This window comes from Juglans regia, chromosome 10 (genome assembly GCF_001411555.2).
Source record: "Juglans regia cultivar Chandler chromosome 10, Walnut 2.0, whole genome shotgun sequence".
Lineage (NCBI taxonomy): Eukaryota > Viridiplantae > Streptophyta > Magnoliopsida > Fagales > Juglandaceae > Juglans > Juglans regia.
Genome location: NC_049910.1, coordinates 2,706,693 through 2,720,240, shown reverse-complemented (window position 1 = coordinate 2,720,240; position 13,548 = coordinate 2,706,693). Strand labels below are relative to the sequence as shown.

The 13,548-nt window shown below is 36.6% G+C and overlaps 3 protein-coding genes and 1 long non-coding RNA gene across 7 annotated transcripts; 3 read left to right on the top strand and 1 right to left on the bottom strand.

Moving 5' to 3' along the window:
- The first annotated feature begins 769 nt into the window (after positions 1 to 769).
- Positions 770 to 7,339, top strand: LOC109009187 (transcription factor GTE8-like). Of its 3 annotated transcripts, none has more exons than XM_018989579.2 (11): positions 770 to 1,120; positions 1,615 to 2,970; positions 3,076 to 3,124; positions 3,225 to 3,356; positions 3,567 to 3,640; positions 3,862 to 3,934; positions 6,195 to 6,275; positions 6,355 to 6,470; positions 6,581 to 6,647; positions 6,760 to 6,890; positions 6,980 to 7,339. In XM_018989579.2, the coding sequence occupies exons 2-11, from the start codon at positions 1,717 to 1,719 to the stop codon at positions 7,238 to 7,240; spliced, it is 2,238 nt and encodes a 745-aa protein (XP_018845124.1). In that variant the 5' UTR covers positions 770 to 1,120; positions 1,615 to 1,716; the 3' UTR covers positions 7,241 to 7,339. The 3 variants fall into 3 exon arrangements, with proteins under 3 accessions (XP_018845124.1, XP_018845125.1, XP_018845127.1); XM_018989580.2 differs by having other exon boundaries at positions 906 to 1,120; positions 1,652 to 2,970; XM_018989582.2 differs by having other exon boundaries at positions 906 to 1,120; positions 1,618 to 2,970.
- Positions 7,340 to 8,100: 761 nt separating this feature from the next.
- On the top strand, positions 8,101 to 9,189 carry LOC118343672 (TLC domain-containing protein At5g14285-like). Its single transcript, XM_035695021.1, has one exon. The coding sequence runs from the start codon at positions 8,282 to 8,284 to the stop codon at positions 9,026 to 9,028; it is 747 nt and encodes a 248-aa protein (XP_035550914.1). The 5' UTR covers positions 8,101 to 8,281; the 3' UTR covers positions 9,029 to 9,189.
- On the bottom strand, positions 9,190 to 12,684 carry LOC109009188 (lysine histidine transporter 1). 2 transcript variants are annotated; one of them, XM_035695020.1, is made up of 8 exons: positions 12,653 to 12,684; positions 11,915 to 12,072; positions 11,239 to 11,622; positions 10,578 to 10,971; positions 10,387 to 10,492; positions 10,176 to 10,267; positions 9,977 to 10,045; positions 9,190 to 9,878 (listed from the first exon to the last, which is right to left on the bottom strand). In XM_035695020.1, exons 2-8 carry the CDS (start codon positions 11,965 to 11,967, stop codon positions 9,780 to 9,782), a joined length of 1,197 nt encoding a protein of 398 aa, XP_035550913.1. In that variant the 5' UTR covers positions 11,968 to 12,072; positions 12,653 to 12,684; the 3' UTR covers positions 9,190 to 9,779. The 2 variants fall into 2 exon arrangements, with proteins under 2 accessions (XP_035550913.1, XP_018845128.1); XM_018989583.2 differs by lacking the exon at positions 12,653 to 12,684 and adding an exon at positions 12,264 to 12,568.
- Positions 9,941 to 11,310, top strand: LOC109009191. The gene is made up of 4 exons (XR_004802614.1): positions 9,941 to 10,054; positions 10,156 to 10,242; positions 10,555 to 10,613; positions 11,201 to 11,310. It is a non-coding gene; the product is annotated as an uncharacterized LOC109009191 (long non-coding RNA).
- Positions 12,685 to 13,548: the final 864 nt, after the last annotated feature.

Below are 13,548 nucleotides of genomic sequence, written 5' to 3'. Positions count from 1 at the left end.
ATTTTTTAATATTATTATTATTTTGAGATTTGAAAAAGTTAAATTATTTATTATATTTTATGTTAAAATTTAAAAAAGTTGTAATAATGAATTGAGATGAATTGAAAGAAGTTCATCAACCAAACGAAGCCTTAGACTGCTTCATCGAGACTTGAGCTACCTCAGTAGGTCAAGAATGAGTTTTTATCTGTTCAGACCTGTTGTGCAATTTTCAATATTAACAATTTCAATATAAATATTAAATATTGATGGGCAGTTTTACCTCGTTGTCATAAAATAAAAAGAAAAAGGTTAGACATAAGTCTCACACTATCTACATCCACTTAAAAATGTCATTTTATTTTTTTAATGATATAAAGAAAATAATTCCAGATATATTTATAAGTAAAATAGGATAAAAATATAAAATGATATATTTTTAAGTAGGTATACAAGATGTGAGACTTATGGATAACACTGCTTGCTATAAAAATAAGATGAAAATATGATAAATAAAATTTCCCTTAAAACCATATGCACAAGAAAAGTCAAACTGTTAACTAAAGTCTCGTTTATTTTCAGAAAATATCTCATCTCATTTCATTTAATAATTACAATTTTCTCAACTTCTAATACAAAATAAAATAAACAATTCAACTTTTTCAAATTTCAAAATAAATAATAATATTAAAATTATATTCTAATAATATTTTATTAAACTTTTTAATTTTAATTTCATTTCATTTTATCTATCCTATGAAAACAAACTAGCCATATATCTCTATCAATTACTCAACTTAAAACGGCAATAACAGTTTTATAATGGGCCGACACTCCAATTCAGTCGCATCCGTGGGATAACCTTCTTCAGGCGTAAATCCGACGGTTGATGTTGTTCCAAGGGCTTCGTAAAAGAGACAGCCGTGAGCTTAAGGTAAAGAGGCTAGAGAGCGGAGTCTCGGACTCGGTACTCCCTCTCCCTCTCTCTCGAACACTCTCGAAGCTCGTCACCGAGGTATTCTTCTTCAGCGAATTCTTCCTTCTGGTGTTTCGAATTCGTCACCATATCTTGATACGGAGCTCGGTTTGGCGGAGGATTTCGGAAATCGGATTTCAAGAAGAGCCAACGCCAGCGATTTTGGTAACTCTTTTTAGGGTTTTGGGTCAATCTGGAAAATTTTTATGTCTCATATGGGCTGTTTGAGTTTGTTACAAGTTATGCGGTGCTCAAAATTAGGGTTTTGTTAAATTCTGTTCTTGTAGAAAGCTTCAGGTGTAAGAGTTCGAGTTGTGTAAATTGAAAGCAAGTAAATATTACATTACGTTTAAGTCTTGAATTCAATTGTTAACTCGTTTAACTTGCCTTTGCCTCTCCTTAATCTATCTGACTTGCAAATATAGGGATTTGTGAAATAAGAAAAGTTCATATGTGCTACTTGATTTGTATCCTCTGTTTGGTTGCTTACAAAGTGGGGAATATTAGAAGAATGCCCTTTAAAAAAAATTCCGAAAAAAAATTCCGAGCAATATGAAGTGCTGCTGAGTGGATTTTGTTTGGCTGGGTTACAAGTTTTGATGAATTTGATAAAACCTCTCTCTCTCTCTCTCTCGTGTTTCTTTTCCTACGTTCCTCAGCAGTTAAAAATATTATAAGGTTAACGGGAACATGCAGAGTAATTGATCAAACTGTAAGGTGGCAATCGTTGCTGTGGGGTACAGTGGATAGTGAGGGATACCATGGTGGGGAAGAACGATAGGTACCCTGGCGGGTATTATGGTAATACCATTAATACTGCAGGCGAATCAGAGGGTTCTGGTATCTCAGGGCGAATTGACATAGAAATAACAGCATCTGAGGATTCAAATGTCCCAAAAAGGAAATGCATTAGTTTAAACTCTAAAAATTGCGATGCATTTGGCGTTCCTATGCAAGTTCTTCCCTTGTCAAACATGTTGCGATCTGAAAGAAAGGAGTTAATACATAGGTTGAAATTGGAACTTCAAGAGATTCGGGTACTGCAGAAGAAAGTCGAATTGCAAAGAACTAATGCTGTAACTCTGTCATCTTCTAGTGATATTCTCAGCTGCAGTAATGCACAAACTGTGGCACGAGTAGAAAATGTTAGAAAATCGTCAGCATTCACTTCTGTACTGAGTAAGAAATTGAATAATCCATGTCATGGACTGGGAAAGAAATTGAATCCTACAGGTCCTAAGCAAAAGGGATGGAATCGCAGTATGTCTGGCAGGTTTGAGTCCACACCAATCACTGCAAATGTAATTTTGATGAAACAGTGTGAGGCTCTGTTGAAGCGATTAATGTCTCATCAGTATGCTTGGGTTTTCAACACACCTGTTGATGTAGAGAAGTTGAATATTCTGGATTATCACACTGTTATTAAGCATCCTATGGATTTGGGGACAATAAAGACCAAGTTAGCTTCAGGAGCTTACTCCAGTCTTTGGGATTTTCATGCTGATGTAAAGCTTACTTTCAACAATGCGATGACCTATAATCCACCTGGAAATAATGTCCACTTAATGGCAGATACTCTTGCTAAATATTTTGATTTGAGATGGAAAGCTATTGAGAAGAAACTACCCAAGACTGATGCCCAACCGTTACCAGCAATATCTGGCCCTCGTGAAGATGTGGTAATTGCGAAAAGAGTGACGCCTCCCTCAAAAAAGAGGAAAATCACGTCCCTGCCTCATGAAGTTATGCCAAAGCCTGTGAAGCGTATAATGACAGATGAGGAGAAGCACAGTTTAGGCAGAGAATTGGAGTCTTTGCTTGGAGAAATTCCTGTTCGTATCATTGATTTCCTGAGGGAGCATAGTTCTAATGGAAGGAAATGTGGAGAGGACGAAATTGAGATTGATATTGATGATCTCAGTGATGATACCTTGTTCAGTTTGCGGAAGCTTTTGGATGACTATCTACAGGAGAAACAAAAGAAACATGCAAGAACTGAACCTTGTGAGATAGAGGTACTATCACAGTCTTCCTCCAACTTCAAACTATTGAAGCTATAGTTTGGTACGTGTCTCTGCTCCATATTTTACAAATACATGTTCCTGTATTCTCTTTTGCAGCTCTTTAATGAATCAGGGCCGAGCAATTCTTTCATGCAGCCATGCAAAGGTCACATTCTCTTTCATTTATTTGCACATGCAGAAGAACTTCCGAATCGCTTTTAGGACTTTATGTTACTTATTTCTTCTCCTATGCCACACTTTTGTAGGGAATGACCCGGGTGATGGGGATATTGACATTGGTGGAAATGAGCCTCCTATCACAAGCTACCCACCTGTGGAGATTGAAAAGAATGCAGCACATAGAACCAGCAAATGTATCAGCTCAGGCAGATCCAGTGGTAAGTTGAGTTTGTCATCTGGTCATCTATTTTCACTTGGTCTTTTCTCAAGATTCATCCCTTTGAGAGTTAAAAATCATTATCTGGAGTCAGGCTTAAAGCCCGTTGGTCCAATATAGCCTGATGCTATGTTTGAAGCCCCGTGCAGATGGTAGAGAACACATTAAATTCATTATGCTTATAGAAGTACATATATACCATTGTCTGCAGATTTGGAGTCCGGCAGTCCTTCTGAAAGTGAATCTGATGGTGATAAAGCTTCAATTCCAGCCGATGTACCAAAGGTAATTTCATGCTCCAATCTAGTTTAATTGATAATAGATTATTTTTTGGTGAGCCTTTTTTCTTTGTTCCTAATGAATGTTTAGCTTATAATAGAACAATTAATTGGATTGGTAATACCTCTTGTAGGGATGTTTGACTAACTATCATACTTTATTGGGTTTTTGGTTCATGTGGTATGGATTGATGTTCAACCTGTGCACTATGTATTTTTGTTTCCCAGGTACCAGAAGCCGTAAATTCTGGAGCTCAATTAGACGAAAAAACTAATGCTGTTGATCCTCTTGAAGGAAATCGTGAGTGTATTTTTCATGGTCTTTTTTCTCTTGCAATATCTTAGTATCGTAACAAATAGTTTACCTCTTCAAAATGTTTCCTTTGCAATTTCCTTGGACATCACTGGTAAAAGTGAATCCCAGGACGACTGCTATTTGTTAGGACTATTCATCCGGGTTCCGGCCTGGGAACCCGGGTATCAAAACCGGGCCGGAACCCGGATTGAAACCGGTTTTTAAAAACCCGGAACCTGGGTTCCGGGTTGCACACTTTTTTAAAAAATAAAATAAAATAAAAATCAAAGCTTACATGTTATGAATATATTTTCATGAAAAAAATGCTGATTCAGCATTCAAACTCTATTTATTTAATTTTTTAAAATAAAATTGTTTATTAAATAATATTACATTGTTTATCTGCATTTTGAAGCTTCAATCAAATGATCATCATCTATTAGCGTTAGGACTGATCTTTAATTTCCAAGAATCCCAATTAGAAAATAATTCCAACCCAACTTAATTCTGTTACTTCCATAGCCCATCATCCCCAAGATCAAGTACAGGCCAGAAGTATTATATATATATATATATATATAGTAATTCACATGATCGCATGCATGCGGTTGAAAAGTAATAGAGAAGTAGTGACATATTGCCAATACGTAAGGTTAAACATGATTTTAACTCAGCTTTCAATTGATGGACATAATGATCTCACTTACACTATTTTTTGCTTCTAAAATTGTTAAAAAAATGAGGTTTTTATGGAGAATATACTTGAATTACAGTCTTTAATTAACACACTGTGAAAAGTAAAACCTCATCCTTTAAATGCGTCAAAACAGTATTTGTAGAATCCCTTCACAGGTTGTACCCATGTCTCTTCGTTCCATTACAATGCATGTAATGCTTAAAAGAAAATTAGTAAGAAACAGGCAATTGGCCAAAGTACATGTTCATGCTCCTTGACCACCAATAAAAAGTCACGTGGAGAAGAGAAAAAAAAAAAAAAACATAAAATCAATGATTTATTGGACATAATATGCATTTTTCTTTTGAGTTTCTGTCCGTTTAGTAGCTAGAAAGGAACAATAAATAAATAAATAAATAAATAAAAACATTCAAACAGGAAAAAAAAAAAACCACGGGTCCCGGGTTGTAAACCCTGTATCCGTACTGGGTTTACCCGGGTTTTTCTATACCTGGCAACTTTGTTTTTGACATACTTCCTTTAGTCATGGAATTGGGATGTGTGAGGATATTCGTCTCCTATCATGAATCAGAGTGCTTGTTCAGACACAACTATCAAGTATTTCAGGAAGAATAATCGAGTTACATTAAGTAGAATGTTGTCAGAAGTTTAGAGCATCCCCATCCCATTCCTCATACCACTATTATCCCTAAATTATAGGAAAAAATTTAGGGAAAAGCTCAAAAATCCCCTCCCATCCCATTCCCTATTTTAGGATTTTGATTTAGGAAATGAACAGTAGTTCCCTAAATATAGGGAACTACTATTCATCCCCTAAATCATATTTTATTAATATTTTATTCAAATAAATAAAATAAATTCTTTTTTCAATCAACTACATTTTCTCTTATACTCATATTTATTATACTTTTAAATAATATTTTTAAAAATAATTTAAATAATTACTAAAATATAAAAATAATAATTTTAAAAATATTATTAAACCCTTAAAAAAATAATTTAAATTTTTGTTTAAAATATTCACTATAATAATAGTTCAAAACATAAGAAAAAATATTAAGTAGTTAAGTTTGAAAATGGAAGTGTGAGAAAAAAGTAATAAATAAATAATAGAAGAATATTATTTTAATAGAATAGAGAAAGGATAGGGAATGAGATGTAGAAGGTTTTTTAAAAATGAGTAAAATTTAGGATAAAATTATAGAGTGTCCTTTTTAGCTAAAATTTAGGGAAAAATTTAGAGAATTGGATATGAATGTTCTTAGGAAGTGTTGCATCTGGGGAGCAAATTGTCTTAAAAAGGAAAACTGATACATATTATGTTATCAGCCGTGTGGTTTCTACCTGTAGTTGAAAATAAACCTCAGCTGCAGCATCCGACAACTAGTTTTTTACAGCTTTACAACTGAGCTTTTTTTTTTTTTGTTTCCGGTATTGATGATGGTTGAAACTGTTGTGAGTGCACTTCAAAGTTGACATGGTTTGGAATGCTAGGCTTCTCTTTGAAGCTGGATTATGGCTATAAATTCACATTACTGCTTTTGTATACTAATTCATGGTTTGATGCAGAATCTGTCAGTGGATTGGATCAAGTTGAGCAGACAGTCCTGCAAAAGCCAAGTTCTGTTGATCAAGATTGCCGTCAAGATGGTAAGCTTAAGAGTTTGGAAGGGAACTGTCCTGTTAATCCTGGAGTAGTTTCCAACTGTTCATCCCTTAAAAATTGTAGGGGACAGTGATCCAACTGAGAGGCAGGTTTCCCCTGAGAAGCTCTACCGGGCTGCTCTTTTGAAGAACAGATTTGCTGATACAATCTTAAAAGCTCGAGAAAAGACACTGACACAGGTTGGATATGGATTTGGGTTATTCAATAATTTACCCTATTCATGTATATCTGATTTGTAAGTATTAAACCATTTGGTGTGATTGGATACAATCGATCTGGCTGAGATCAGGGTGAGAAGTGGGATCCTGAGAAATTGCGTCGTGAAAGGGAGGAGCTGGAATTGGAGAGATGGAAAGGTTTTGACTTCATGCCTTTTATGTGATGATATTTGTCTGCCCTTGTTTTTATACGAGGTCAATCTAATAATACATCTGTGAACAAATTTTTTTATTTTCATCATGGATCCAGAAAAGGCACGGTTACAAAGGGAAGCCAAGGCTGCTGAAGAAGCTCGAAGGCGAGCAGAAGCAGAAGATGCTGCGGAGTCCAGACGGAAGAGGGAGCTTGAGAGGGAAGCAGCACGACAGGCATTGCTACAGGTAAATGAGAACATTACAAACCGCATGTTGTATATGGCACCATTCCCCTTTGGGTTTTGTTGTAACATTTTCCAGCACCACCCTTGCAGATGGAAAAGACTGTTGAAATCAACGATAATTCGCGGTTTCTTGAAGACTTGGAAATGCTTCGGAGTGGCCCTGCTGAGCAATTACCGAGCTCTGTAGACGAGACAAGCCCAGATCACTCTCAGGATGGCTTGGGTAGTTTCAAGTTTGGGGGCTCAAACCCCTTGGAACAACTTGGCTTGTTCATGAAAGTGGATGAAGAGGAGGAAGTTGAGCCACCAAGTAATCCGGTAAATGATGTTGAGGAGGGAGAAATTGACTAGTGATATTATAACCTTTTGTCTTCGTTAACGAATTGGGAGAAGAATAGAAATCAAGTTCGTTTGTGGTAGTGAATATACCTGCCTGCCCCCATCAATTAAGGCTCGTGCTTTTTACAGGGGACAAGTTTATACCGAAGCAATGAAAAAGTAGAGAACGGCAAACACACAACCGACAAAAGCTAAATCCCCTCGTTAGATTGCAGATGTTTCAGACTTTGGTTGAGGATAGAACTTGAAAGTTGAAAATGATAATATATATCATTTTTCAAATTATTTTATTACTAGATTAATATGATAATATATATCATTTTTTTTAAATATTAATTTTAATTAAAACCTCCTGAATTGTCTATCTAATTTGAATTGCAAATTTAAATATAACCATAATTTAAAACATAAAATTGTTAAAAAAATAATTAAATATATCGCATCATATTTTTAGAACATCAATTAAAAAGAATAAGAGTTGGATTTATTGAAATGTTGTTGAAAGGCCTATAAGGCTCAACTAATTCTTTTGCAAGTTTCAATTTCTTTAGAAAAGAGACTCTAAAGTCCTAGTTTGGGTCCTGGATATTCTTTATTATTATCTATTATTTTATTATTATTTTTTACATATTTTTTATTATTATTTAATATTTTATTATTATAATTCACAAAATACTTCATTACTTATACGCAATCTAATATTTTCTAAAAGTATTATCATTAATTAATTTGAATAAACTAAGATAAAAAGAGGTTTTTTTTTCTTTTAACAATATATAATAATACTCCTTTTTTTGGGATAAATTATAGTAATAATCTCAGAAATTTTAGATATTTAAAGATAATTATTAAAAACAAAAAAGAATTACCTGACAAAAGCAGTCGGAGTCTGGAGATATTCAAATCAAATTGCGGAGGGTGTGAAAAATTCACACCTTCCTGAACAAACCCTAGAAGACAATAAAATTTTCGCTCCCACCCGTTTTTCCGTTCTTCTGATTTAGTAGGAAGAATTCCTTTTTTCCGTACTTTCAGTTTGAATTCCATCAAAAAATGGAAAATTCAGCTGCTTGCCCCATCCCGTTGCTCCTCCTGTTCTTCTTCATGTTCTTCACGATCTACCTCGTTGCCTACTTCATCGTCTTCCGCAATTGGAGCCCCAATATCCGACCCGAATCTTCCAGCTGCTTTATCTCCCTTGCCCACGGCACACCCGCGGTTCTCTTGTCCACCTTTTCCATACTCGCGGACTCAAACCGCGGTTTTGCCTCTCCCAACACCGACCCCCAGAACTTAGTCCTCGACTTCAGCATTGCCTACTTCTTAATGGACCTTCTCCACTACATCGTCTTCTTCCCCAAGGACGTCCTCTTCATCGCCCACCACTTGGCCACGCTCTTCGTCTTCGTCACCTGCCGCTACCTGGTCTCCCACGGCGCATACGCCATTCTCGTGCTCCTCATCCTCGCAGAGCTCACCAGCGCCTGCCAGAACGCTTGGACCCTCGCGAATGCGCGGAAGAACGACGTTGCATTCGCCGCCAAACTGTACGGCCTCCTGTCTCCCCCCTTTTATACGGTTTACTCGATTGTTAGGGGCCTTGTGGGACCGTATTTCCTGTACGAAATGTTTGCGTTTTACGTGAGTGGGGCAGCAAAGAGTGTGATCCCGAAGTGGGTCTGGGTTTCTTGGATTGTTGTAGTTCTTACTGCTATTTCTGTTAGTATATTGTGGGTTTCAAACTTGTGGGTTGAGTTATATAGAGACAGAACGGGCAAATTGGAAAAGAAAATTAGATAGAAACAATTATGCTTTAGTGGCAACTTTTTCTTGTTAGTTTTAGCCTCTGTATTTTTAATTTTTATTTTGGAAAAGTTTGGAAATTTGAGTTTTTTTTAAGCTCTATTTCGAATCTTCGATGTACGTTCCCAAACAGAATAATGGGAGGTGGGTTTCGTGGAGATATATGTATCAGTTTGCGTTCAGCTTTGTACGTAGTAGTTTGGATGAAATGAAAAATGTTCTCAAGGTGAACTAATGGTTGTTTTCTTAATAATTTATACTCCCATTTCCCTTCCTTTTTAGGGCTTTCCCTTCCTTTTTAGAACGCCCTAAAAAGGAAGTACTTTGCTCTTCGATATTTATATAATTTTCCATTTTCTTCAAAAAAATGAAAACCCCATGTAACTCTAGTAGTACGAAACAGGAAGTATTTTGAGTATCATTCGTGTCATTTAGAACCAAGACACATTATTTGGAACGAGGGGCTAACGTTATTTGAGATCAAAGTTCTGACTTGTGCCCGACCAACCTCTTTTCCGCACGAGCTAGTATTCTGGGGCTGTTGATTGCAGGAACCTTGTGCCCTCTCTTACTAAAGGCAAGTATTCTGCTGTTGTTTATACTGATATATGATGAGTAATACATAATGTCTTTCACTCATGCTGAGAACACACATCAAGAGTTTTGGTTATCTTATTGATGAGTACAGATATAATATACTAACATTATTTGATTGAACAGCAGCAGACTTCTCTGTGTCTGAGGTGGTTTAAGAGTAGAAGTGGTAGGTCTTGGCTTGAACTATGATGTTTCTTAGCCCTCCAATAGGTGAGAGAATCATCAGCAGGAGGCCCAGTATGATGCAGATCTGAAATTCAGCAAGCCAAATTAGATGATCTGATTTTGGATTTTAAAGCTGATGAAAGTACAGTGAGGACAATGAAGCATTATTTAAGTTGAACATACCCAGTTGGTACACCAAGATAAGCTGAACTTCTTTGGTTTGTAAATGGCAAGCCACATGATGCAGGGGAGCTGAACAATGTATGTATGATACAGGAACAACTTGTATGAAATACTTTGTTGCAAGGCATTTTTACTGAATAAGAATCTCATATCTATAACATTTCTTTTTTAATTTTTAGAGGGACGGATTGCAGCTTACGAAGTATGTTGTTGGCGCAAATGCGAATCCTCCAAAGAATCCCAGAAGACCACCGAAAAAAGGGAAGGTAATGGCTACAAACATTGTGAATGCTGAAATGAAAAAGAAAAAAAGAAATAAGCATGGGACAGCATTTAGATAAGAAAACTCAATGAGGTTGTTACTTAGCTCTTAGGCACTGATTGCCTGATGGAGAGGGAATTTATCTTACCAACATATAAATTGCGTACAATGAAACGAAGGGTTGTTGATGGTCTAAAATGCATCTTCTTTACCAACAAAGTTTCTATCATGTCAAATACCGGCATTGCATATATCTACATTAAGACAATAGAAGCAAAATCTTGATAAGTAACCTGTTTTGCTGACTTGTTTATAGAAAAGAGCCACTGCAAAGCACACCTGATAGCTGCCAATGACATGGACGACGACAAACAGGTTAGCTGCTACGATAAGCCATTCAGGTTTCTCTAACGAGATTAGGATGTTATCTTCAACTTTGTTTCCGAACATGTAATATCCAATGAGAGCAACTGGGAAGTAGCACAAAGCCACTACAATATAGGCGACCACCACTCCTCTCCACATTGCCCGCTTGGATGGTTTCTCAGGCGTAGAAGGGATAGTTGCTTGGATCTCTAATACTACATTGTGTCCGGCATAAGCAAAAGCTACATCACCCAAGGCAGTGAAGAAGTTGAACACTGTTCCTGACGTGCTCGGGGCTTTATAACCATAAACCACATCTGCCTGAACCCCCTTATGGACAGAAGCTGCCCAAGCAATTGTAGAGTAACTGCATGACAACCATATTAGCAGACAATGTTATTTTAGCTCAAATAAATGAAAGTTTGAATTGTATTTTGCTTGTGGGAATTCGTTGCTGTGATATTTGTATGTTTGCTTGGTTTATTATTATTATTTTTTCGCCTTTGACATTGATAGGTTTCAGTTTCTAATTGAGTAGGCATTAAATTTCCGTATAACTCCTTGGATCAACTTCATTTTCCTCCTTTTTTATTCAGATACTAGCATTATTTCACTGCCAGAGGACCGAGATTACCTCAAAGACATCACCGCTGCCGCCAACGAGACCCCAGAGATGGAATTGAAGTTTGGAAGGTGGGAGAGGACAAAATGTACCGAAGCGAAAATCATGATGAAGTAGGTAGTTTTGATTGATTTGCAATCTTTGCAAAGTATTTTATGGACCTTTTCCAGCGATTTCCCTCCAGTGACCATGTACACGATGTCCACTCCTACTTCGCAAATGAGTTGTTGCGGTACCACAATGTACAGACCAAGTTTTTCGCCAAAGGCTTGTTGACCCAATTCATGGTACCTATCAAACCGTTTTCCTGGAATCATTTCATGCATTTCAACCATTTGCCATAGGGTGTATAAAGTGATTATCCATGAGAGTATCAGGATGACTACCCCAGGACCCCTGAAATGAAAGATAGAAAAGCAGCGAGATGATCAGATTTAACTGCTTTCAGAATACGGAGACTGATGGAGTCTGAATAGCAAGCATCCTCAGCAGAATTGTTACTTTTATCGATTCTGAACAGGACTCTCTATTCCAGTTATACTCTATAAAATTCCAGGGATGTAATTATGTTGAAACATATATATACTTAAAAGCACATCATATCTATACCAATCAATAAGGCAGTCTCAGAAAATGATACACAATAACTTTGCCAATTTTTGGGTGTGTTGCTTTGTTTCGGACATACCATCCTAGATTGGCCATGGCATATGGAAGACTCAAGACACCTGCTCCAACCATGGCAGTGACATTGTGGAAAGCAGAGTACCACCATTTTGCGTTCCTCGAAGATGTGATTGGAAGCCAATCGTCGATCTCCTTCTGTTCTTTTGTACGTTCATCAACCTGTAATAAATGATAACAAATCTCTTAGGCAAAGTTCAAAAGCCAAATTAATCCCATCCCAATCACCATTCCTCCCATCAACTAATAGGCGTCGTTGTTTCTCCATATTCAAGTATGGATTGAAGTTTCATGAAAACACTTCACAGTTCGACTGATGAGAGAGAGAGAGAGAGAGAGAGAGAGAGAGTTACATTTCTCACGATTTTCGTATTTTCATTTTCATCAGGGGTATCCTCGACGTTCATTGCAGCACACAGAAAACACCGCAAAGTTTTGTTGGAGAAGATGACAGACACTGTTGACACATACAACAAAAGACGAAAAACTTGATCTATATAGGCAACTCAAGCTGTATAAATACGGAGAACTCAAGAAAACCAGTCATGGCCTCTGGATGACAGAGGAATTCTGGAAGGTGACATCTTTGTTTGACACGAAATTTACGACAAAAATCACATAATATATTGGGTGAATTCTAAAGCTTTTGATATCTAGCGGCTTAAAGCATAATAATATAAGCACCCCTATCGCGTTAACTCTGGTCTTTCCTAGGCGTCTGCATTTAGAGATTTTATCCTACCTTTCGAGTCGTTTTGTGCAGGTGCCGTCCCAAATTTCTGTCACTTAATTTATTCAACCAAAGAGCAATCATGTACAAAACTCTATTCATTCTAAGAACATTGATCCTTGTTTGGATCACGCATATGGTTGCAATTATTGCTGGTATTAAGTTAAATTGCACTCTTCTATTATCGTCTTGCAGTTTGGAGGTCCAACCTAGGACAATGTTTTATTCTCTCTCTTTAGTAGTGCTCATTTGGTTCCTTAATTTGTCTAGTCCTCCTCTGATCTTAGCCATGTTGTGATTTAGATTCATAGTATAAAACTAATTGGAACCAGAGGAGTCCGAAATCGTTTATTATTCCAAGATTTCCATTTAACTATGTGTGAAGAGTACCGATAAAAAAAAAACTGTGTGAAGAAAGTAGCTTGAAAATTGTTCTCTTTCTTGGTTCCATTATGCATGATTTGAGGTTCATGCTTCCCCAAATTGCTGAATCTTTGGGAAAATTGTTCCCAGCTACAAAACAGTAAAAAAAAAAGAAAAAAAAGTGGGCGATGGTTTCATCTTTGTATCCAAACAGGCCCTAAATGAAAGAATTCTTACCTAAGAGTTGCGTTTGGTTGCAAGACTCAGCTAGACTCAGTCTAATTTTAAGCTGAGTCTAATATCCAAACACACAACTCTCAAATTACTAAACTCATCTCAACTCAAAACCTCCTAATACATGAGACCTATAACCTTTTTTAACTTAACACATCTTTATACGTGGGACTCACAACCTTTTTTAACTTCTAATAAAAAGTATTAAATTCATCTTAACATCCAAACACACTTTAAACTCAGTTTAGATGAACCCCACATAACTCACTCCACTACTCAACTCACTGCTATTAAAAAAGAACTAAGCTTAA